General features: G+C 39.0%; 1 protein-coding gene across 5 annotated transcripts; it reads left to right on the top strand.

Moving 5' to 3' along the window:
• Positions 1 to 255: 255 nt before the first annotated feature.
• ift88 (intraflagellar transport 88 homolog) lies at positions 256 to 23,424 on the top strand. Of its 5 annotated transcripts, XM_028022890.1 has the most exons (27): positions 256 to 470; positions 628 to 690; positions 1,621 to 1,680; positions 2,005 to 2,058; positions 2,662 to 2,725; positions 2,929 to 2,998; positions 3,885 to 3,975; positions 4,658 to 4,762; positions 5,001 to 5,090; positions 5,194 to 5,296; positions 6,009 to 6,355; positions 7,352 to 7,422; positions 7,531 to 7,617; positions 7,819 to 7,918; positions 10,136 to 10,222; positions 10,607 to 10,793; positions 11,652 to 11,760; positions 11,872 to 12,022; positions 12,105 to 12,220; positions 12,862 to 12,914; positions 13,015 to 13,080; positions 13,183 to 13,289; positions 16,789 to 16,852; positions 18,745 to 18,759; positions 18,878 to 18,922; positions 21,796 to 21,906; positions 22,082 to 23,424. In XM_028022890.1, exons 1-27 carry the CDS (start codon positions 390 to 392, stop codon positions 22,201 to 22,203), a joined length of 2,619 nt encoding a protein of 872 aa, XP_027878691.1. In that variant the 5' UTR covers positions 256 to 389; the 3' UTR covers positions 22,204 to 23,424. The 5 variants fall into 5 exon arrangements, with proteins under 5 accessions (XP_027878691.1, XP_027878694.1, XP_027878693.1 ...); XM_028022893.1 differs by lacking the exon at positions 5,001 to 5,090; XM_028022892.1 differs by lacking the exons at positions 18,745 to 18,759; positions 18,878 to 18,922.
• The last annotated feature ends 51 nt before the right edge of the window (positions 23,425 to 23,475 follow it).

Raw genomic sequence — 23,475 nt, 5'->3', positions numbered from 1 at the left:
TGGGGGTAAAACGTCACTCTCAAATAACTAACTTGATATTTTATTATATTATCGTTTTATGACTTAATATAAATAAATAAATAAATAAATAAATAAATAAATAAATAAATACACTATTGAGCGCTAAATAAAACAGAGCGAGGTCGTAGCTTCCCAACGTATCCTAGCAACCAGTGAATTGCTTCATCTTTATCCAATCATATCAAGTCGACATGTTGATTGACGTCTAAGTACCCAATCAAAACCTCGAAAAGACACTTTGACCCCGCCCGTGCCGCTTTGAATTGTGGGACTGGATTCTAAAACATCAACAAAAATCTTTATGCTGTTACTGTTCACAGATAACTGCTCGTTTTCTGTTCACCTCGGCGGTTCCCTGCGAAACAGAGATGGAAAATGTTCACCTAGCCGTAGAGGAGGAGGATCTTTATTCGGGCTACAACGACTATAACCCCACATTTGACTCCGAGGTGAGTGAAACCCCAACTCTAAGCTGCGTTGACATTTTTAGATTGAAGCTACTACATTGTGCTACGTATGTAGCTGTAAAACTACATGACCTAAAGATTGTTAATTGATAATTGATACATAATAATATATAATCACACATATTGTGGCCTTTTTAAGGAACTGGAGAACGATGTGGGCTTCCAGCAGGCAGTTAGGACCAGTCATGGAAGGAGACCTCCGGTGAGAACAGACTGCAGTTGGGCTAAAATGTACAATAGTCACGTAATGAATCATAAAGTTTAGTTTGTCAATTAATGTAATTAACTTAGCTAAATTTAGTCATTAATATTAAATAATATTTATCTTAATTTTTATTGTGTACTATCCTGGGACAAACAAAATTTCCCCTTGTCAGGAGATCAATAAAGTATTCTTATCTTATCTTAAAATGTAGATTACTTATTTTATTTTGCTGTAGTTTTGCTACCATAAAATAATCTCACAAATTTTGAAATAGAAACTTAATGGGTCAGTTCCAGTCCTGTTTGAAATAATATAGGTGGAGAATATAGTAAAGCTCAAAATTATTCATACTCCAACCACCTGGATCTTATTGCTGAAAATGAATAATCGAAAATCCCAGTGGAAACGTGCCAAAAAGCTCCTCAGCAGCTGTAAGAAGGGTTAGATCACTGTAAAACACTTTCCCACAGATTTTGAATAAGCCTGTAAATATTTTTTGACCGACAATTATTATCAAAATGTAGATAACAACTTTCCCCCCAAAGATTTATACTCCTTTCACATTTTGTATTGTCTTTTGACACAGGCAGTTCCTGTTTTCTGTCTCAAACAAACTTCTTGGTTGAGTGAAACTAATCTGAACATGCAAGGAGTATGAATAACTTTGGTTAACAGCAGGGGCGCCAATAATTGTGCAACAGGGAGGGGAAGAGTAAATGTTAAATTGAAGTTTGGATTTTTCTAGATCCTTCTAGTTTTAGACAATGCAATGACAATAAAAGGTTATTTTAGCATTGTATTATAATTGTTCATATAGAGTACCAAACTTTTCCTTAGTATTCAAATAGTTTGGGGCTTCAACGCACATATTTAAATAAGTAGTGTATTCATTAATAACCTTAGAAATTGCTTTATTTAACTATTTAGATGACTGCGAAGTTTCCAGGCACCGCCATCGGAGGTCGACCTTTAGTTTCATCTTTTGGTGTAAGTATAATGTAGTAATAATACATAATGCTCAGCAAACAAACAGCGTGTTTTTTAACATTTTTTAAAAATGTTTTTATCTGTGCATGAAAATGTGTTGCATTCAAGTTTCATGGTGTCCCTTTTATCATTATTTAATTCTATTGTTATGGAGAGAAAAGAGCAGAGAGTAAAGGGTTACTCTAAATCTACTGTTCCATACATGTTCTAGGGCCCCCTGTGTAAACACAGGCCTTCTTAATTAAAGGAGATAACCACATGTTTTTGTCTGGGGTCAGCATGTTAGGTGCTAACATTACTTTATGTGCGTGTTGTCTCATTTAGTCCCGAATCCCGATGGCTTCATCAATGGGCAGACCCATGACTGGAGCTGTCCAGGTGAGACGAGAGTGTTTTTTGCTTTTTGCCCTCAGTGCTGCTCTATAAGGCTTTATGTCATGTACTATCCTACTTTTCCACAGGATATCATTTGTCTGTTTGTGATAAGAAAGTTGCAAGGCTCATTGGTAAACCATTGATCAGCTTCAGTAGCTAGTTTAACAAGGCATGCTGCATATATTGAGGCTAAGCTCACTCTTAAAAGTTATTTGCTTATATGCACAATTTACCAGTACAAAAGTGACACCTAGTGGCTTAAATGTGGTCTTGCACAAAAAAGATTTAATAAAAATGATTCCTACAGTACAGTGGATTGCAACTATCCCTTAAATAGCTCAACTAATTGTGGCCATATTTTTCCATTGTAAATAAAACTTTCATTTTATCCACATTTAATTTTAAAACAAGGCTGGGAAAATGACATTTATTATTACTTTATCTCAGATCACTAATATAGATTTGTGAACAATATTTGAAAGAACGAGGCATTTTGTTTTCATAGAAGAAATCTTGGATGGTTGTGTTCAGCTCATGCCCAATGAGGGCAAAAACAAAAGTGTGTTTTCTGATTTTAGGTGTATTCTGTTCTGTTTCATTTGACAGGATGGTGCTGCCCGTCCGATGACTGCTGTCAGAGCTGCAGGTTACTCATCCTCACTGATGCGCGGTAAGTTTAAACAGAAAAGGTATGTTCTTCTTTCTGCTGCGTTGTTATTTGTGACCCACTGTATACGTTGATATTTGTTTTACCATTGATAAGAGTCTTTTGAATGGACAAAGCTTAAAAGACCATGTAGCCCTTGACATTTATTTTCTATGAGCTGATTGTAGATGTGTCTAAAAACTTAAACAGATCATTTGCATTTCCAGGCTCAACCTTTGACCCCCTGGGACAGTCCAAGGGGCCTGCGCCTCCACTTGAAGCAAAGAATGAAGACACGTGAGTTACCTCACCTTGTGAAACAGTGAACGCTGCTTACAGTTGCACTCTGGGTGCAATAGTTTTCACAGTTAAACTAGGTGCAGATCACTTCGTCCTTCACATCACACAAACAGGTGGAATATTGGAATAATACTTTATCACTGAGCAAAAGGTATGGAAAATCATGCAGCTGTGATATATTTGGTAGATAGTGTGTTGATGATATGTATTGCCATAAATCCATGTATTATTTTTACCCTTGTGTTTCTGCTTATTAGGGGAGAGTATTTATCACATCGTTTATCATTTATCGTGATAAATTTCTTATCATGAAAATAATTTTGTTGTATTGTTGTCACAATAAATTCTAATTAATGATGTTTATAAAAACAAACACAAAACTTTCTGAATTGCTAGTTTTACTATTTTCTCCACTGTTTGCTAAATGACGGCATCATTACATATCAATATATAAAAAATGTGATTAAATGCAGTTACTGTGAGCAGTTTAGTGATGCAAATCACACTTCTTCATGTAAAAAGAAGTAATAGATAGCTTTTATTGTCACTTTTATCGTTAAAAAAATAATACCACAAAACATCACAAATAATATTTTTGATATTATTTGTCACAAATGATATCACAAAGGAAAGGAGCTTAAATAAACTTTAAGTTCCTTTTGCCCACCTCTGCTACATAATATATTGTGCAGCCCTAATGCATAATTAGCAACAAAACATATAGGTTTTGTAGTTTTCTAGTTATGCCATCTAGCAAGTCCAAAATATTTGTGAATGTTGTGTAACAAGTCATGATTTTATTAAAAGAGAAAGGACAGGTGTTCTTGTGAAAGCACTGAAGAACGATTCATATTTAGTATTTTTCTGTCTTTGGTTTTTGCAGGGCGGAAGAGAAGATCAAGATCCTGGAGAAGAAAGTGAACGACCTGATAGAGGAGAGCTGCATGGCACAGAGCATAGGCGCCTTTCAGCTGGTCAGACCCCAGATCTGATTCTCAACATAACATTAATACTGTTCATTTCAACTCAAAGCTGACATTTGGAGAAATATAATCAGCACATTCCAGCAGCTAGGCAGTGCTTTACATCATAAAAACATAAAAATAAAAAGTCATGAGAACATCATGCAATCATCTACTGAGAAGAGTATATGAGTGCGTCCATCAAAATCATTGATACACATCAAATATGCCTGTCAATTTGAGCTGGATGATATGGACAGAAAAAAAAATCACGATGTGTTCTTTTATTTCTGTATTGGAAGATTTTGATAATTATGACAATACAGTTTCCAATTAGCAAACCAGTCTCTAAAATCTGCTTCAATATAAATTGACTGAAGGAACAAACTAAAATAAACATAATTTATAACTCCAACAATTCACGTATAAAACAGAAGACAAATAAACTCTTTCTGAAAATCACCAACAGTTTATTCATAAAATCGGTAAACATTTTCAGATTAAAATACACTTTTCATTGAGGTTGAAAATACCCGTTTGCTATTTTGCTTTCTCTGAAGTAACTTCTCCTTGTTGGCAGATGCTCTCTAATTGTTGGCTAGTTTTATTTCCTTTTCCTTCTGCTAGCTTCAGACATGCAGCCCCGTTTTTGCTGATCAGTGTGCGTGTGTACGTTTGTATTGGATTTCTGCAGGCTCTTGAAAAAGCCAAAGAGGCAGGGAGGAAAGAGCGAGCGCTGATCAGACAGAGGGAAGCGTCCGGCAACACGGAGCACATCAACTTAGACCTCACTTACTCTGTGAGTAAAGGCTGCAGTCTTCCACAGTTTTGATATTGTCCCACATTAGTCAGTTTGACCGTCCTTATTTACAGAATCCCTCATCTCTAAGCTTCTTTTCGGAGGGTTTTTGTCCAAAAATAAAGGCAAATTGTTTGATTCTGTGTTGCTAATGTTGAAGTCACGTGCTTGCAGGTTTTAGTCTTTTGATTGCTGATGCTTTTATATTTGACTGTACTGATTTCTTGTCACATTGTAGGGAGAGGTAATAAAACAGGGATCAAATATGACTACCGTGGCAGCAAGCATTTCGACTCAGCTACACAGGCAGTATGAGCAGAGAAAAGCTGTAATCTTAAGTTTTTTTCCCCTCTTTAACAGTGTTGTGATTTATAGGCTAATGAAATGAGTTTACTCCACTCCTAAGGATGTGTTGATTCTGTTATTACCAGGTTTTGCTCAACCTTGCCAACCAGTATGCGAACAATGAAATGTACCCGGAGGCTCTGAACAGCTACCACGTCATTGTGAAAAACAAGATGTTCACTAACGCAGGTAAGCGGATCGGCGTACGTGTTTTCCAACATGGCGGCACCACTCTAAAGTGCCGGTCTTCAAACACTTTAAACAAAAAAAAACAAAACAAACAACGGTCTTCATTTTTTATTTGTAGTGCTTGATGCTGCTACTACCTGAACACAGGCTGTTGGGTTTTTAAGCCAACTCTCTTCCCTTTCTCTGTGACTACATTTTTCCACAGCAGTTGCCTTGAACTGACTCATTACTCCAAATGCTCCGTCGTCCACTCTTTCTCTTCACTACACTGCAAAAACACCAAAATCTTACCAAGTATTTTTGGTCTAATTTCTGGTGCAAATGTTTTAGTACATTTGAAATAAGACAAAACTTACAAGTAACTTATCAGCAAGACATAGGAGATAAATTTGAGTCAGTTATTTCTTAATATTGATGAAAAAGTACTTGTTCCACAGGCAGACTATTTCACTCACAACATGGGGAAAATGTCTTGCTTTAAGTGGAAAAAATACTAGTTTTTCACTTCTAGTTCTTTAAAAAATAAATAAATATTGAGCCTTTCTGTGTCACAACACTCCCACTGCTAAGTACGATGGAGGTTTTGTGATGCTGTGGGCCTGATTATGTTCCCAAGACTCTGAAACTCTAGGGTTACATGCAATTATGGACTCGTCCAAATACCTAGATAATTAAAAAAAAAAAAAAAAGTAATCTGATTTTGCCCTTCTAGGCCGCCTCAAAGTCAACATGGCCAACATCTACTTTGAACAGAAGAACTACCCTAAAGCGATCAAATTCTACCGCATGGCGCTGGATCAGATATCCAACACTCACAAGGAGCTGAGGATCAAGATCATGCAGAATATCGGAGTGGTGTTTGTCCGCCTGGGCCAGTACTCGGACGCCATAACGTCCTTCGAGCACATCATGACCGAGAGTCCCAACATAAAGACCGGCTTCAACCTTATCCTGTGCTACTACGCCGTTGGAGACAGAGAGAGGATGAAGAAGGCCTTTCAGAAGCTCATCTCCGTTCCACTGGGCATCGATGATGAAGATAAGTACATCCCAGCCAGTGTAAGTTACAGAAATGCTCGTAAAAGTACAAAATTTGGCTCATTGTACAGCACAAACTTACAGAAATGTGTTCAAACCTGCTGAACCGCGGTGGGCAGTCCAGCAGCAGCCCTTCCTTGATAACGAGTGTGTGACACTGGGGGAAACCCTAAATTTTATTCTATTTTATTGGGATTTTTGAAAATGTAGAAGGAGAATTATATATGGTTTAAAGCTTCTGTTAGAAATAAAAATGTATGTTATGCTCAGCCCCTCTGAGTAGAACCACCTTTTGCTGTAACTAGTTTGGTTTCTTTTGGAAAATGTCTCAAACTGCTTCGAATATCTAGAGACTGAAACGTTCTCCTACTTTTGTCTTTGTAAGTTAGCGTAACCTCACTCAGATTGAATAGACAAAGACTGTGAATGTCAGCTTCCGAGTCTGATTGTGTCGTTCTAGCACATCTAAACCATAAGCTGTTGCAGCAATCTCTGGGTTCAGGGTTGCTATGTAGGAAGGTGGAACTCCACCGAGCCTCAAGTTGCTACTTCTAACAAGTTTTCTTTCAAAATTTCCAGCGTCTTTAGCTTCATTTATCTTCCTATAACGTCAAATCAGCTTTTCTGTCTCCCTGAAGAAAACCATCCACACAGCATGATGCCGCCATTACCATGTTTCACCGTGAGGATGGTGTACGCTGGATAATTTCCACAACATGCAGTGTTGTGTTGGCCGATTTAATGTTTTTTTTCCTTTTTGTAATAAAACAATCTCTAATTAATACATACTTTGTTATCCTCATCACAGCCATCACTTCTGTGTTTGTTTATCGCATGAAATCCAACTGTGAAGTTTTTGATTGAAAAAATAATGACTGAACTCAAGCCTTGCATTTGCACATTCGCTGTTATTTTCCAAATGAGATTGAGATTTTAGTAGATATGTATTTTTTTCTGTGTTATTAAAAAGTTAATCGCTTTCATTTGACTTCATGTTGTGTGTTTGACCTTTTCCAGGATGACCCCAGTTCCAACATGGTCATTGAGGCCATTAAAAACGACAAGCTTCACCAGATGGAGAGGGATCTGTAAGAGGAACTGAGCTGACACCACTCATCCTCAGCACCAGCAGTTTGTTCTTAGTCCTTTAAGTTGTCTGTACTTTTGTTTTTGTGTTGCTGTGTTTCCGCTCGTAGGAAAGTCCTGGCTGAGAAGTACATCATGACTGCGGCCAAACTCATTGCTCCGGCCATTGAGACTTCCTTTGCTAGCGGCTTTGACTGGTTTGTTACTGTAGTTCATTTATCATCCTACTGTCGAGAAATTTAGTCCCCAGAAAAATCTAAATTGTTTTGAAATTTAGTTTCATTGAAATTACTTGTCTTTAAACCCGAATCTTGCTTTAATATGTATTCATTTGGCTGCTTTTGTCGCTAAAGAAGTTTCCAATGTGTTACATAAATAGCGCCTTAATGTTTTCTAAGGTGTGTTGACATGGTGAAGTGCTCGCAGTATGTCGAGCTAGCCAATGATCTGGAGATAAACAAAGCCATCACATACCTCAGGCAGAAGGACTTCAATCAGGTGAGTGTGACCTGGTTATAGCGTGGTAAAGGATAACACCAGCTTTCAGCTCTAAATCCTCTGATCTTTGTAGTTTGTGCACTTCAGCTGGGAAATTGTACTGGAAAAGGTCATTTCTGATGCCTGTGTGGGATGCATGCAGAGCTCTTTATGCCTACCGGTTAAGATGTGTAAAAATATCCTTACATAAAATCTGTGTTTTATTGCAGTCACAGAGACTCGCACTGAACATTTTAGGGAAGAAAAACAAGTCTTAATTTTTTTTTTTCATTTGACTTCATCTGATTTAAAAAAAAAAAGCTTTCATTGTTAAATAAGTGAATAATTATCCCCGCTGTTAAATCCTAATGCGGCCCAATGTTGCAAGTAGAGCAGCTCTCAGAGAGAGGGATTGACAGGGTCTTGTTTTGTTAAAAACTATTTTCCTTAATGTGAAACTTTTCCAATATTAGTTTTTTTTCTCAAACCAGTTGGATTTTTCAAAATGTTTGTGTGTGGGTATATGATCCTGCGATAAAAGATGAATTATTTTAAGGTTTTGTTTAGGACATTTTTACCACGTGTGAGAGTAAATTACAATTTTGCAATATTAAGTTAAGAATTTGCCTTATTTTTTAGTATATATGAAGGATTTGTGTTTCATATAAAGAGTAATGTTTATTGTATCATCTCACCACTGTATGAATGTGAATCGTCATGGTTACAGCATGCCATCATTTATGCCATTGCACTTCTCATTGTCCTCCCTTCTCTCCTACTTTTGTCCCATTTTCCTCCCATCTCTGTGGCTAAGGTTGAGGTATGTTTGCTTTTCGTTTCCATGATCACACCTAGATCGTGTTTTTTTTATTTTATTTTCACTCTACATACGAGTGTCCAAAACAGGCCCTGCCAGGACGAGTTGTTTCTTTTATAAGTCACAGAGCTGTTGGCAAAACTCTTTGAATGGAAAGGAAACTATTACTTAATTTAAAAAGTAAGAGGGAGTAAGATGGTGCACCCTGACAGTCCAGCCTTGACAAGGAGAGCAGCTCTTTGGGTAACATTATGCGTTTGAGGACACTGAGCAGCACCAGCGTCCAGCTGCATTACTGTGGCTGCATCAGTTTTGCCATTTGTGTTGCCAGACTTAATCTGATGCCTGAACGTGACTCCTTCATGCTGCTTTCATAATCGGTAAAGTCTCTGCAGCTGCAGCCCAGCTGGAGGTTTGTCAAAAATGCTCACTTTTGCACTCTCAGGTTCTAATTTGATATGTATATAATGCAGTTAAAGTGTGATAGCAACACACTGGCATAGGGAATCATGTCACTGAAACAGGTCAAATCTTTCAGACTTGTGCGTCTTTGAATTTTTAGTTCTTTTTTAAAATCGAAGAACTTGGATGCTTTGAAAGTCTCCGTTAAAGTGGTAAATGTTTTAATATTGGCATGTTTTTAAGACCTGAAACACTTTTTTTTACTAAATTATTTAATTTAAAAAGTGTAAATCAATGTGATTTTAACGTTTTGCAAGTTCTGCTATCAGCCAGGAGAGGCACCCTGTAGTCAGATTATCTACTGTTCCTCGTTTTGCCACATTACAACCACCTACTTCATTGTTTATTTATTTTTTAATCTATTGTGATTTTTTTATGTGGTAGACCAACACATCATAGTGTATAATTTTATTCCCCTATTAATCATTTAAAGTGTGGGATGCATTTATATATTCATCCACTAGGAGGCAATATTGTGCAGTGATCTATTGCAGCAATTTCATCTTAAAGACGTTTGGATTTGCTGCAACCATCTTCACACATCTACAGACAACATTTCTTAACACTTCTTGGTAAATTCATTCAAGCTCAATCAGATGGGATGATTAATGATGGATGGATTCCATTTAATAATTGATTGTTGAAAGTAATTGGTTGGACTGAATTTTATTTATCAGTGACGGTAATGCAGCCGCCATTATTTCTATTTTTATTTGTAAGAAAATTCTTAAACTATTTTGACAGTTCACCACAATTTACTGTCTGTGTGTTGGTTTATCATGTAAAATCTCATTTTAATACATGGTTGTGTGTGTGTGTGTGTGTGTGGTGTTAATTTGACAGAATGTGTCAGGGGTATCAATGCTTTTGACGGCATAGGAAGAAAGAACTCTCTTCTGGACAAAAGAGACTCACACAAAGGTGAACGCTCCTAACGTTTAGTTTTCACGTGTGAACAGGCGGTGGAAACTCTGAAAACATTCGAGAAGAAGGACAGCCGAGTGAAAAGCGCTGCAGCCACCAACCTTTCTTTCCTCTATTTCCTGGTAAGACTCTCGTAGCCTCGTAAAAACAACACGTCTGTACTTACATACTGGAATGTTAAGTGAAATGATGGATCTAGATGCAGGTGGTGTTAAAAAGCAAGAATGGCGGGGCTGCTGTGGTGGCAAAGCACAACCCATGTATTGAGGCCTTAGTCCTCGTGCTGGTGGTCGCAGGTTCGATTCCCGGCCTGGCGACATTTGCCGCATGTCTTCCCCTTTTCTCATAACCCTCTTTCCTGTTGAACTACTTTCGAATAAAGGCCATTAGAGCCAACAAAACCTTTAAAAAATAATTTAAAAAAGCAAGAATGGTAATGCAGAAGTGATAAATAAGAGTCTCAATTCTTGTTTTTTTTTACACCTTTTTTCTTCAATATTTTGCAGGAGAAGGACTATGATCAGGCTGACCGATACGCTGACCTCGCTATGAACGCCGATCGCTACAACCCCGCCGCCCTTATCAACAAGGGCAACACGGTGTTTGTCAAAAAGGACTACGAAAAGGCTGCTGAGTTCTACAAAGAGGCACTGAGGAATGACTCCTCGTGCACCGAGGCCCTCTTTAACCTGGGTACGGCGTCTATTCAGCACTTTGATTTTGTAGCTCAATGTCCCTGGCACAAAATCATTTTTTCATCACATCTACAGCTGCAAAACAAGCCTTAAACACCAATTTAGTTTGGTCTGTTATTACTGAAATATTGGTAAGTTGGAAATTAGGTTCCATTGCATGGTTCCTACACAACCAGGAAATGTTTTATCCACCAAATTTGGATAAGTAAGGAAAATCAAAAGGGTATTTAAAAATATTAGTTTTTCCAAATTATATTGACCGTCTCATACGCAAAATCTTCCATCCATCCATGTGTTTGTCCACCTGTCTGTTAGTACTGATGGTTCTATTTCTTAAAAGCTGACCACAGTCAGAACATCTGCCATAAAATCACAGTAAATATGGCATTTTTTAGGGGTGCACCGATTACAGTTTTCTGGCCGAACTCCAATTTAAAAAAAATCTGACCTACTGATTCCGACTTTGGCCAAAACCAAGTTTTTTAATGTATTTATTTTTTGTCTAAAAAGTTGCTAAATATAACAATGAAACATTTATTTTCTTATTTAAAGAAGGAGACTCGAACTCGATACCTTTACTTCATGTCTTTCCTGCCTCCTTTCTAGCCCCTTCCTGCCTGGATACTTTCAAAATAAAGGCCTCTAGAGAAGAAAACTAAATAAAAAAACTAAAAGGAATCGAATTGTTTGTTAATTTTTATCTTTTTATGTTTTATAATATTGTATGAAATGCGCTTCATACAATATAATAGCCCTGTTTCGGTCAAACTGATTTATGGGAACATCCCTGGTATTTATATCGTATAAATTGTATAATGAATAACTTGTAGCCATTTTTGCTATTTACCTCCTATAGGTTTGTCCTATGAGAGACTGAACAGATTGGAGGAGGGCCTGGACTGCTTTCTGAAGCTTCATTCAATTCTGAGGAGCAGCGCTGAAGTCATGTATCAGCTGGCTCACCTGTATCCACAATGAAACAAAACGGTTTCTGTATCTTCACCTGGTTTGGACACTTAAACCTCCGTCTGTGATGTCATGCAAGCGTCCGTCGGCCCTTGACATCTTGCTTTCAGCTACGAGCAGCTCGGAGACCCTCAGCAAGCGATCGAGTGGCTGATGCAGGTCATCAGCGCCACTCCCACAGATCCACATGTACTGGCCAAACTGGGAAAGCTGCATGACGACGAGGGGGACAAGTCCCAGGCTTTCCAGTACTACAGTGAGGTGAGAGAGGAGCTGCTTCTCTCTTATCACACTTGACTTTTCAGGTCGTTAAATGCTGTTAATCCGTTGCGGTGCTGCTCAGTCTTTCAGGTACTTTCCCTCCAACATCGACGTGATCGAGTGGCTCGGGGCTTACTACATCGAGACCCAGTTCTGTGAGAAGGCCATCCAGTACTTTGAACGAGCAACGCTCATACAGTGAGTCGGTGTATTTGGAAGATGATCTGCATAGAAAACTATTTACGTCTCGCGATAGACACGTGATCAAAATCAATAGATAACACGTCTGATAGAATATTCAATGGAGAATATTCACTAACCTCTGATCCAGAACCGCACGGCATTCTGGGGTATGGAGGAAGAGGAGAGACTTTTAACTGCTCAACTTCTCACGGCCAGATGAGCCAGCCTTGTAACATCTACTAACTCACTCTTTGGTTACCTAGCAACAACCCGTGGAGTAACTTGCGCAGTAGCAGTTTCATGTTTCGCCACCGTGCTGCGCAGCTGCTGAAAAATACGGCGTGGAGTGAAAACTGCATAAAACAGGAAAGGTCATGTCACCATTTTGGCAGTATTTCATATATTTAAAACAAAAAAAACTAAATAATTATCAATATTGACGATTATTAACATTGACTGATATGAAACACTTTTATTGTGTGTATTTTTCAGCCATACAGTCTAGCCCTAGACCTGACACAAAGCTAAATAAGACATACTTCAAAATAAAGCGACACGATAAATAACATGATAATATTAATTTTGAAATAAATTCTGCTCACATGAAAGCCAAGGATCATCCGTTCTGATTGGAAATGATCTGCTGTGTCCCACAGGCCAAACTATGTGAAGTGGCAGCTAATAGTGGCGAGCTGTTACAGAAGAAGTGGTGAGAACTAAACTAAATTAATAATTCAACAAAGTCAGTTTGGAAAGTTATCAATCAAATGTTTACTAACAGGTTTGTCTTTTTCACACCCTTTTCCCAGGAAACTACCAGAAAGCTCTGGAAACCTACAAAGAGATCCATCGAAGGTTTCCGGAAAACGTGGAGTGTAAGCTGCTGTTTTGTTTTGTTTTGTCATAGTCTTCAGTAGTATGAGGAAATTCTTCAACATTGTGAAGAAAATGAAAATAATTTCTGTGCTCGTGTTCAGGCCTGCGCTTCCTGGTGAGGCTGTCGACAGACATGGGGCTGAAGGAAGTCCAGGAATATGCCACCAAGCTGAAGAAGGTGGAGAAGATGAAGGAGCTCAGAGAGCAGGTGTGTGTGTGTACCAGGTTTTTATATATTCATGGCAGTGGTTCCCAAAGTGTGGGGTGCGCCCCCTAAGGGGGGCACAGTGCCATTGCAGGAGGGGGCGCAGGAAGCAGTACGGATGAATGAAAAGAAAAAAACAGTTACACAAAAGTGTTTCACTGTAAAGATGGTTTGTAGTGTGTTTTGTTGCAACCTGAAGTGTGAAATAAACTTCAGTGGAGTTTGTAAACAAAATATCTGTATATGTTTACGTCTGGTTGAACGATGCGTGTGCCCAGTGACGTTGAATCACTTTTTTCAGTCACGAGTAATCTAACGCTTACTATTTCAAATCCAGTAATCAAATTAAAGTTACTTATCCAAATCACTGAGGGTTACCGCGCGTTACTGTTTTTCTTTTGGAATTTAATTTTATTTCCCCTACACGTCTTGGGGAGTGTCCGCCGTTTCTATGCTACAGCAGCAGCTGATCGCTCGCAGTGGCAGAAATGTAAACAATGGAAGGAGGAGAGAGAGATGTGCGTTTTGTTGCTGGAAAAACTGCAACTATTTTCTGTCGCTAAGTCCAAGTATTATAAACGACTTTGGGCTTGTTTTTTACTAAAGTCGGTTGCAAATTTAATGAGTCGTGGGTTGTGGTTTTTTGGACTCGTTTTTGAACGTTGCTCATTTGGGCTTGGACATAAGAAGAGACACATAATCAGCCCCAGAATGTGTCTGACATCCAGTTAGTCTTAGTCAGACTCTCCCCGTCCATTATTTCCCGGATGATCCGTCCCGCTGTGTCTTTGTTAATGTCAATTTAATATATTTGCTGTGAATGACGTAGAGTTTCGCGTTGCGCTCCAGAAAACTGCAAACATCGAGACTAACCTGGACAGCGCAATAAACGTGAAAACAGCCACGAATGAACGTGTGATGAAAACACGATTGTGTGTGCGTGTGTGTGTGTGTATGTGGGTGAGGTTCTGTGTGGGTGTGTGTGTGTGTGTGTGTGTGTGTGTGTGTGTTAGACGCAAACTCTCATATAGCTGTGAAAATCGATGCGTTCTGCTAAGATGAACCACAGTTTCCTACTCTTGTATGGAGTGCTTTTTACTGTTTTTTATTACAACTATAATTAATTTAAAGCACTTACGCTGACTCCTGTTTTTTTGGGATGAAACGTTTAGAGCACAATGTTTGATATCTTTTAGTGGTCAAAGGAAGTGATTTTTTCATTCAGAAACTTACATTTTTCATGTATAGTATTGGAATTATATCCGATTTCCCCAAATACACACAAGTTGAGACTAACTTTAAAATGTAAGGAAAATTATATTTTTTTAAACACAAACTCCTGAAAAGAGTTGAACATCTCACAGAGCTCTTGTTCAGTCCATCATCTGAAAACAGACTGAGCCTGGCACAATTAAAGCCGACATAGAGATATATGAGGAGAACATTAATCACCATGGTGGCAGCATCATGTTGTGGGGATGGGGTTTTTTTCAGCATAGAGTCTAAATCTGGTTTGTGCTGATGAGAAGTTGGCACCAAATATGGCAAATACCAGACAATCCTCAAAGAGCCTGTTGGAGGCTCAACAACAACAACAAAAACGCCCAGAGTCTACATTCATTTGAGATTCCGTAACTAAAACTGATGTTTGCAGATGTTCTCCATCCATCCTGGCTGAACTTTGAACTATTGTGTTAAGCTTGTAAAGACGTACACTAAAAGACTTTGCAGCTGCAATAGCAGTGAAAAGTGGTTTCACAAAGCACTGACTGAGAGGGGCAAAGCATGCACCACACTGTTCAGATTTTATTGTTGTAAGAAAAGTTAGGATCATGTGCATAGTTTTCCTCTTACTATACAGTTGTGCAACAGTAAAATCCAGTTAAAAACATTGACAATTGTGGTTTGAGCATGACTAAACTCAAAGCGTATGAGTGCTTTTGCAAGGCGTTGTAACTAGTAGTGAGTAAAGAGTTTGGGTAGATTTATTTTTTTTTATTGATTCTTTGTAGGATTTAACCAGAAATCTGGTTGTAGGGAAGACTAAAACAAATGTTTAGCCACATATATCATGCTGTGTTGGGGTTTTGACCGTGTTAGCACCGTAGCCTGTGAGTAAAAGCTTGCCTGTGTTGATGCATCCCACATCTTGCCGTCTCCTTAATCACATCATTGTCAGGTCACGGTGTCGTTTCGTCCGTTCCCAAACCCACGCAGCGTGCTGATTGAAAACATGCTCTGTGTTCTTATTGCCACAAAGCGGGATGTCGGTATCTGCAGCGTCAGAACCAAGTGGAAACCAGATGATCCTCTTCGCCGATTGTGTCGACGGAGGAGCAGATGCTTCACAGCTGTCTAATCCCTGGCTGTCAGTAACCGAGTGGATGGCTCAGTTTACGTAAAGTTTGATCAGTGCCACCTGAAACACGAGCGTTGCCTCGCAAAATTATTCACTTCCTTTGAACTTTGTCACATTTCATCGTGTTGCAACCTCAAATTGCGATTCGTTCCTTTAGGGTCCGATTGGTTTAAAACCCGACGCCACATTGAGCTTTTTGACTATTTTTTTCCTATCCTGCTGTATTTGGTTGGTCTTCACAATACTATTTGTTCATTAATTAATGTTCTCTAAGAAAAAAAACAACATGAAGCCTTCACAGAACAGCAACAGAGACATTACTCAGCTGCTCAGAAACGTCCTGGGAATCACCGTTCAACTCCGGGATCCAGGAGAAATCTCACGCCTGTCTTCATAGATGCAATATTTACGATCTTCTCTCCATTCAGCTCCTAATCAAATACCGAGAGGGAATATGATCCGATGTTAAAACGCTGTGCTAACAGTTATGCTGCGGAGACCGTGAGCAGAGCCAGGAGTGCTCCAGGAGGATGAATTTATCAAACCATCACCAGCTGATTCTAAATCCGGCCGGACTGGAAAAACGGACTGAGAGGGACAAACGGAGCTGGAAAGTTTGGCTTTTTAATCTCACAAATTGCCACATGGAAAACAGCTGATAGTCTGCGCTACTTTGCCAAAAATTAAAAAATAATAACCAGTAGTATTTGTATATACTCACAGAACATCTGCTCTTATTAACATTAAGGAATAACCATCAGTATGACGTACTGCACTCGACAAAATGTATCGTTACTGGATTCACAATTCGCCAACCATGATGTTTCTATGACGCCTTTTTATGTTTTTCTGAAGTACAGCCCTTTGAACTGCCTTGTTGCTTAAATGTTCTACAAGTATAAAACTTGATTGATTGGTTGATTGATTGATTGATTGGTGAGAAGGCTCAGTAGCGGTGAAAACTCTGGAAACCCATATCATTCAGCAGAACCTGCGAATGTCATGCAAATATTTCTGTTTCAGAGTCTGACTGCACCTGGTTTCAAATATCTAATTTTCCACAATAACTTTCAGGGGCCGTTTGAATTGCTCAGATCTGCTAGTTTTTACCCTGAAATCTTTCTCCAATCGTTCTCCTGGCAGAGAGTGAAGTCGGGCCGAGAGAACAGCGCCAGAGGTCGCAGGGAGGGCAGCACAGGGAGTGCTGGTGAGTGTAAGTCGCCGTCACTCGTCGTTCTTGCTGCCCCTGCATTGAAAACGTTTAAAATGTCCATTATTTCCATCTGAACCTGTATGGTGACGTGAAAATAACGTTATTTACCAGTTTAGACTTTTACCTGGAGTGTGGCTTGTTTCTAGATGAAGGCTCAATTAAAAGGCTTCAACAAATTGAGTTAAAGAGACAAAGGTTTGATGTGAAGCTGACCGAAGAGCGGCGTTGAAAGAGTAAATCATAACTTGGAAAACTGAACAAAATCTAAATTTGGGATCAAAATTTGTGATTTTGTTTTTGTTCTGCATTAAGAGACTAAAAAATCTTTTTTGTGTAACAAGACTTATATTGAAGAAACAAATGACCCTCAACAGCAAGATCACTATTCAGTACACAAAGCTTTATAAAACCTTACCCGTGTATTTTGACATAATAACAAGTTGTTTGGTAGCTAGCTCCACCTTATGCTAATTATTTAGCAGGTAAAATGCTAATATTCACCTGGTGAGCAGTCTTCAAGTACAGCATCATTTCACCATCTTTACGATTTCAGATTTTATTTTGCGGAAGAGATTTAGTGAAGTCTGATTAGCTCCTGGCTTTTTTCAAAATGGCTGCCTTCCAGCCTGTTTTCTAATCAGCGGTTCAGTGTTTGACCCAATGTTTAGATAAAACTACCAAATGGATGGAGGGGATTTTTACATCTCAGTGTAAAACCTAGACGTGGGTTTAAAAAAACCAAAAAAACCCCAACAAATTACAAAATAAAAGCTTTGTACTTTCAGTGTTCTTGTTTTTGCTTGTTTTTATCACACAGCCGACTTGTGTTGAGATCAAACAGGCATTCTTAAGTCTTTCACTTTTTTATTTCATTATAGGTGTGATATATATAGTAGAAACAGATCCAACACTGTCTGTCTGGATGGGAGGACAGGAAGTATGAATACGTTTGTGTCTGTTTGCTACAATAGACTGAGTTATTTATAGCTCCAGTGTCGGTCATCTTCCTCCTTACCTGTAGGGATCCATAATGGAAGCATTAAAGCATTTTCTCTCTTTTTTGATCATAGTAGCTCCTCACGTCTTTGTTCATTTGATTGCAGTCTGTAAATTCACCACTAGATGGTGCTAAATTAAAAAAAAAAAAAAACAATGTTTTTTGGGTTTTTTTCATTATAGACATCATGGGAAGAATTCTACATACTTGTGTTAATGAACTGCGGCTCTTTTCATGGCTTTTCTTTATTCTTTTTCTCTGACATCAAAAGTTCAAATCATTCCCAATGTTGTTTCTCTAACATTTTCTGCTTTTGTTTCTGTCGCCTCTGTTGTTGCTGTCCGCCGCAGCCATCATCTCCACGTCTGTCCTCACCTCTCCTAAGATGTCCGATGTTACGGGTATCGTTAATTGAGGCCCCATTTCTAGCTCTCCTTCATCATGCCTTCATAAAAAACATATATGAAAAAACAGAGACGTGTGCACTGACTCAGACACTGGAAACCTGGCTTCATCACATGGTTTTATTTTAAATGCAGTCCAGACAAACTAGAAGTGCCTGTAGCCATGAGAAAGGCTCCTCTGGTGTTCTTATGTAAATATACAACTAGCTGTCAGCTGATAATGTGTGTGCTGCTGCCAGGATGTCCATTATGTGTCTGTGTTTGGATAGAGTAGATTAGGAAACCCTGATATTTTGCTGTTGTTGCTCTTTTTATAGTGTAGTAGAGCCAGAGCATGTAACTGGATCCAGTGTATAAATCCTTGCACTTATTCGGTCTTAAATGTTCAGGGTCTCTTTCTTCCTTCCTTTCTTTGAGACTTTATTGATTTGACTAATGCAAATAAAACATCTGATGCTTTTCGTTATTTTCTTGCACCGCACCAGAAAATGCCAAAGCAGGTAAGAGTAGCAAGAGTAAAAACAAAACAAAAAAAAACCATCCCATAACTCTTAATTGCCCCTCATTTTACATCTTGATTACCCTTTTTGTTTTCACCATTTCCTCTCTGCTGTCCAGAGCCTCAACCTGAGCCTAAACAGTTCAGTCCACTGTTGGACTCAGGTACGTACGGATAGCTGAGTGATTCCTCTGCATAACGCCTGTTGGTTGTTTTTTTGTTTTTTTTACAGTAAAACGCCAGCAGCTGTGGTTACCAGGATCCCATCGATTGTAACTTGTTTCGCAGTCAGAAGGCAGTGTGATTATGCCAGAGCCAATGTTTCACTGTAAAAAACTAATTTTTTTAACTTGAGGGGAAAGACTAACGTCTTTCCCAAAAATGAGCATCAAAACAGCCTATAAAATGAATGTACAAAATATCGTTTTCACCGGTTAATTTATTTTTTCACGTCAAATCAACAGCTTTAAATTGTCTTATAGGATTTTTTCTTGTCACAATTTGACCCTTTATCATTGTTAAATATACAAAAAAAATTTTACAGTGCGTGCTGAGCGGTGAATTTAAACTCACGCAGCAGAAATGGGCGACTTTGCGAAACCTTTTATGAGATCCAACTTTGTTTTAAGATTCTGGTCAAAACTTGGTGAGCCTGACCCACAAATCTTCTGACGGGAAGCCGTGAGGTTGAACCGAACGGAGTGTTTGTACTGAAAACGCAAATTTATGAAACTTTAAAATCTTTTCTATTAAGTCTGGACTTTATTTTAAGCATTCAGGATGAATTTCAGCCTTAATACTTAACTTATCCAATGCTTTTTCCTCACCTAGTCGGTCTCCCACAGACATTCGCTGCTATTTGTAATTTTTCTCATTTGTGGAAATCACGTGCACAGACGCAAGAAAGTTGGACTTGTCTTTTTAAGTCTGCTTATGCAATTTCAGAGAGGAAAGTGAGAAGGGAAAAACCAGACAGTTTTCATCTTGTTGTCTCCCTGCTGAATATTCTGAGCAAAGAAACGCTTCCCAGTCGCTCCAAGAAAGAGGAAGGGGGAGGGGGAAAAAAAAGCATTTTCCAGCAGAAGTTTCAGTTGCCTGTTAGTTTGGGAGGCCTGGTGTGAGATATTTGGGATTGTGAGTGAAAGAGGAACATCGGGCCTCTTTCCTGTTTTTCAGCTCTCAGACGTCGTCGTCTGCGGTTTCCAAGGCTACCTGGCAGCCAGATGTTTGTCCTCTGGACGCCGATCGTGTTTGTCCTCTGAGCCCAAAACTCAGATTTGCTGAAGCACTCCCTATTAGCTTCCTTGGTTTAAAAATAAATTCATTTTTATTGCACTGACATAATCTCACACTGGATTTAAAGACAAAAAAAAACCCCAAAACAAAACAGCAGCATTTGATCCGAGTATGTTTGTTCAGTTTGGAAATACATCTGTCAGCTTGATAAAATGACTGTTTTTAACTTTATAAAGTTAAAAATAATGTGTTGGGTTGTTTCATCTGGAGTCCATCACTTCATGTTTGTCTCTGGTGGGAATATGATCCGGAGAATCCAGCGTTTAAGAGTGTTGACCGTCGTAGGTCAGGGAATGGCCCCGGGAACAATAGCTGCTAATACGGGGAGTCTTGCTGGACTTTGACTGGAATTGTTTGTTGCTGTGGGATTAGGATGAGATTGAGTTTTGCAGCCCGGGACGCTCCTGGATGAATCTGAGGGAAAGCCTGTCGAGCAGACTGTTAAAACATGTGGGCCAGTGAAATCCCAAATGCTTCACCAGACATGAATCCAACCTTCTGCCATAGAAATGTAACGTCTGCAGGAAATCGAAGAGAGGGCCCTGGACAATATATAGAGAGAGATTGTGTAAAGAGGAAAAGGTCAAAGGTCCCGTCATGTGACACGTTATACTACAGGACTTGGTGATGTAAAAAAGTGTTTGATAAAAGCAACTCTTTATTAAATTGAGGATTTTTTTTTTTTTGTTTTTACTTTCGTTTAGTACATCTTTTCTAATTATATTGGATTATATCGTGTTAGATTATGCCACTGCAAATAAAAACTGTTTTTTTTCTTTTTCCGGGCTGTAACTGATGATTGTTTTAGTAATCGATTATTCCGTTGACTATTTTGACGATTAATCGGATAATGCAGATTTTTCAATTAACCACTTAAGCCTTTTTTCATAGAGTATTAGAAATACATTAAAATATGCGTAAACTTTCCACTGTCCAAAATGCGATGTCGGCATTCCTTTAGCATACGATATGTCATTTATAGGGAAAAAAAATCCTACAATCAGTGTGTGAAACGCTCAATACTGTGTAGGACTGATCACTTGATCATGTTTTGGATTAATTGATTATTGGCAAAAGGTGCTCAACAGGAGTTTCTATGCTTGTTTTTTCTTCTTGTTTTTACAGCATTTTAATCCGGTTGAAGCTAAAACTATATACCGCGTAAGATTTGGGTTGAGCGCTTAAAAAGTTTGTTTTTTTTCATCTTAAATGCAAAATGTCTACATGTTTTGTACAGTACTGACTCGCTCAGTAGATCTTTTTTGCTTTTTTGGAGTCTGGATACTCCAGTTAACAATTAATCAATTACTAAGTTACTTAATTATTTCAATAATTGATTCCTCACAATTAATCCGACGAATCATTTCAGCCCTAATTTTATTTATTTTATTATTTTTTTAAGTATGGCAGCACTGCGTTTTCTTCCGTACAGCGAGGAAGTCAGCTTGGTGTTGCTGCTTAAAAACGCTCAAAGTGAGACGTTTACATTTATTCACTGGGAAAGTTGGGAGGAAAACGTGGTTGAGCAGCTGCAGCCCGGGTCACAGAGCAGCAGTAAATCCAGATCATTCGGTGGTGCAGATTTCCTTTTGGGGAGCGGGGACTCTTCTTACTGCAGCCATTGAAACGGAGCTGCTGACCTGGGGAGGGAATTTTTTTAGGTTTTCAGTCCTTTTTAGCAGTTGGTCTACCGATCAAGCTGATAACTCAGGATGCGTGTCGGGGTGTGTGTTCACTGCAGACAGCGGCCGCAGCAGCAGCAGCAGCTCAAAGGGGGAGCGTCTGAGCGCCAAGATGAGGTCACTTCCTGGGTCCAATGAGCCCTATGAAGCCAGCAGCCCAAAAGAGCTGGGTGAGGAATCTGTACAGTTTCCATCTAGTTCAGGAAAATACGATGAGCTGCTTTGTTTCCCCTCAAAGCTTTGGTCTCTCCCTTCATACAGAACAGTGTGTGAAACTGTAAGGTGTTGTTTCAAAGCCGTTTCAACCAAACGAGGTTCAGAAACTTCATGATCTCATGGGTGCAGATGCCTCGTACGTGGACCCGCTGGGGCCTCAGATGGACAGACCAAAGACGGGGGCCAAGAAGCCGGCGGATGACGACGACTTTGCAGACGAAGACCTGGGAGACGAACTGCTACCGGAGTAGATCCATCGACTCTGAGAGCTTTACCTCTGCTGGTAATGAGCGACTGGCCTCCTGATCGGAGACGAGGAAGAAGAGGTTGAAATGTTCTCCTGTGAAGGATCATATTTATAAAAAGCAAAAACAAACCTGAATGAATTTTTAAAAAAGCACCTGTTAGCCACACACAGTCAGTATATGTGTGAGTAAACCTCTTTAGAGATGGAAAATGTCTCAGCAAACCGGATCTAATCCAACTCTTGGCTCAAATGAATTCATATTTATTTTTATTTTTTAGTCTCTTGAGTATTTTTTTAATAAACTGTTAACTACTCCAGAGAAATCTTTGAGAGGCGTTTCCTTGAGAGCAAATTTCCCCTAAAACTTAAAGGAAAACCTTACATTTGACCTCTGACCTCACTTTTAGGAGTCAAATCTCTCTTTCTTTCTTGATCTCTTCCTCATTCTCAGTTTATATGAAATGTCCATCGTTCTATTCAGAATCAGAGTGACAAATGTGAACAGATCTGAGGACTACTCCTGAGATGTTATTCAAATCCTGAATCTGTTTCCTGTGGATTTGGATCTCTGCTGTCCTTCAGATACCGGGACTATAAATGGACAAAGAGTTTCTTGGGTGCAAATGTGCAACTACATGGCATGGAAGTAATTTTATGATTCCTATGCCATGGAAGTCATAAATGAGATGTAGATAATTTTCTACATCTCTGCTTTTAGGTTTTTCAGGTTTAAATATGTTCATTCAAGGATCAGTATTATGTGTTTTCCAGGCACATAATGCCATTTTATAGCACAATCAAGTAACTATATTACCTTCAGTTGTTATATATAAAAAAAGCTCTATATATCTAATATGGCTTAATATAAAATTGACTTCCTAATTTAATGCCTTGAAATTGGGCTGCTGTCACTTTAAGAAGCTCCTGCTCTTTCTGAAACTCCGCCTTCAGGAAGTCATTGCAACATGACTCCTCTATTAACCCTTTAATAATGTTTTTATACTAGCGTTGCTCTGAGGAGTAGCTCCTATATTGAGCTCAGCTGTTGCTCAGCTCCAGCAGGTGTTTGCTAATTGATGCTGACTAGTCTGAAGGAGCCGAGTGGAGGAGGCTGCAGCTTTGAGGAGGAGCTTTGTCTTCGAAGGCAGAGTTAGGTCTATCCAGGCGTTTTACATAGTTGAATGGTTGCCATGGAGATTAAAGGATTTCTCAAACATGCATGAAAGAGTCAAAGTAACACTCCAGGTGTTTTTGATGAGGGAATAACATTATAACA

The sequence above is a fragment of the Xiphophorus couchianus genome, chromosome 7 (genome assembly GCF_001444195.1).
Source record: "Xiphophorus couchianus chromosome 7, X_couchianus-1.0, whole genome shotgun sequence".
Taxonomy (NCBI): domain Eukaryota; kingdom Metazoa; phylum Chordata; class Actinopteri; order Cyprinodontiformes; family Poeciliidae; genus Xiphophorus; species Xiphophorus couchianus.
This window is presented reverse-complemented; position numbering and strand designations above follow the sequence as displayed.

Excerpts from the sequence above, each read along its gene's own strand:
- ift88 (XM_028022890.1), top strand. The coding sequence starts at position 390 with ATGGAAAATGTTCACCTAGCCGTAGAGGAGGAGGATCTTTATTCGGGC. Across the intron at positions 471-627 it reads ACCCCACATTTGACTCCGAG|GAACTGGAGAACGATGTGGG; the intron begins GTGAGTGAAACC and ends GGCCTTTTTAAG. Across the intron at positions 2,999-3,884 it reads GAAGCAAAGAATGAAGACAC|GGCGGAAGAGAAGATCAAGA; the intron begins GTGAGTTACCTC and ends TGGTTTTTGCAG.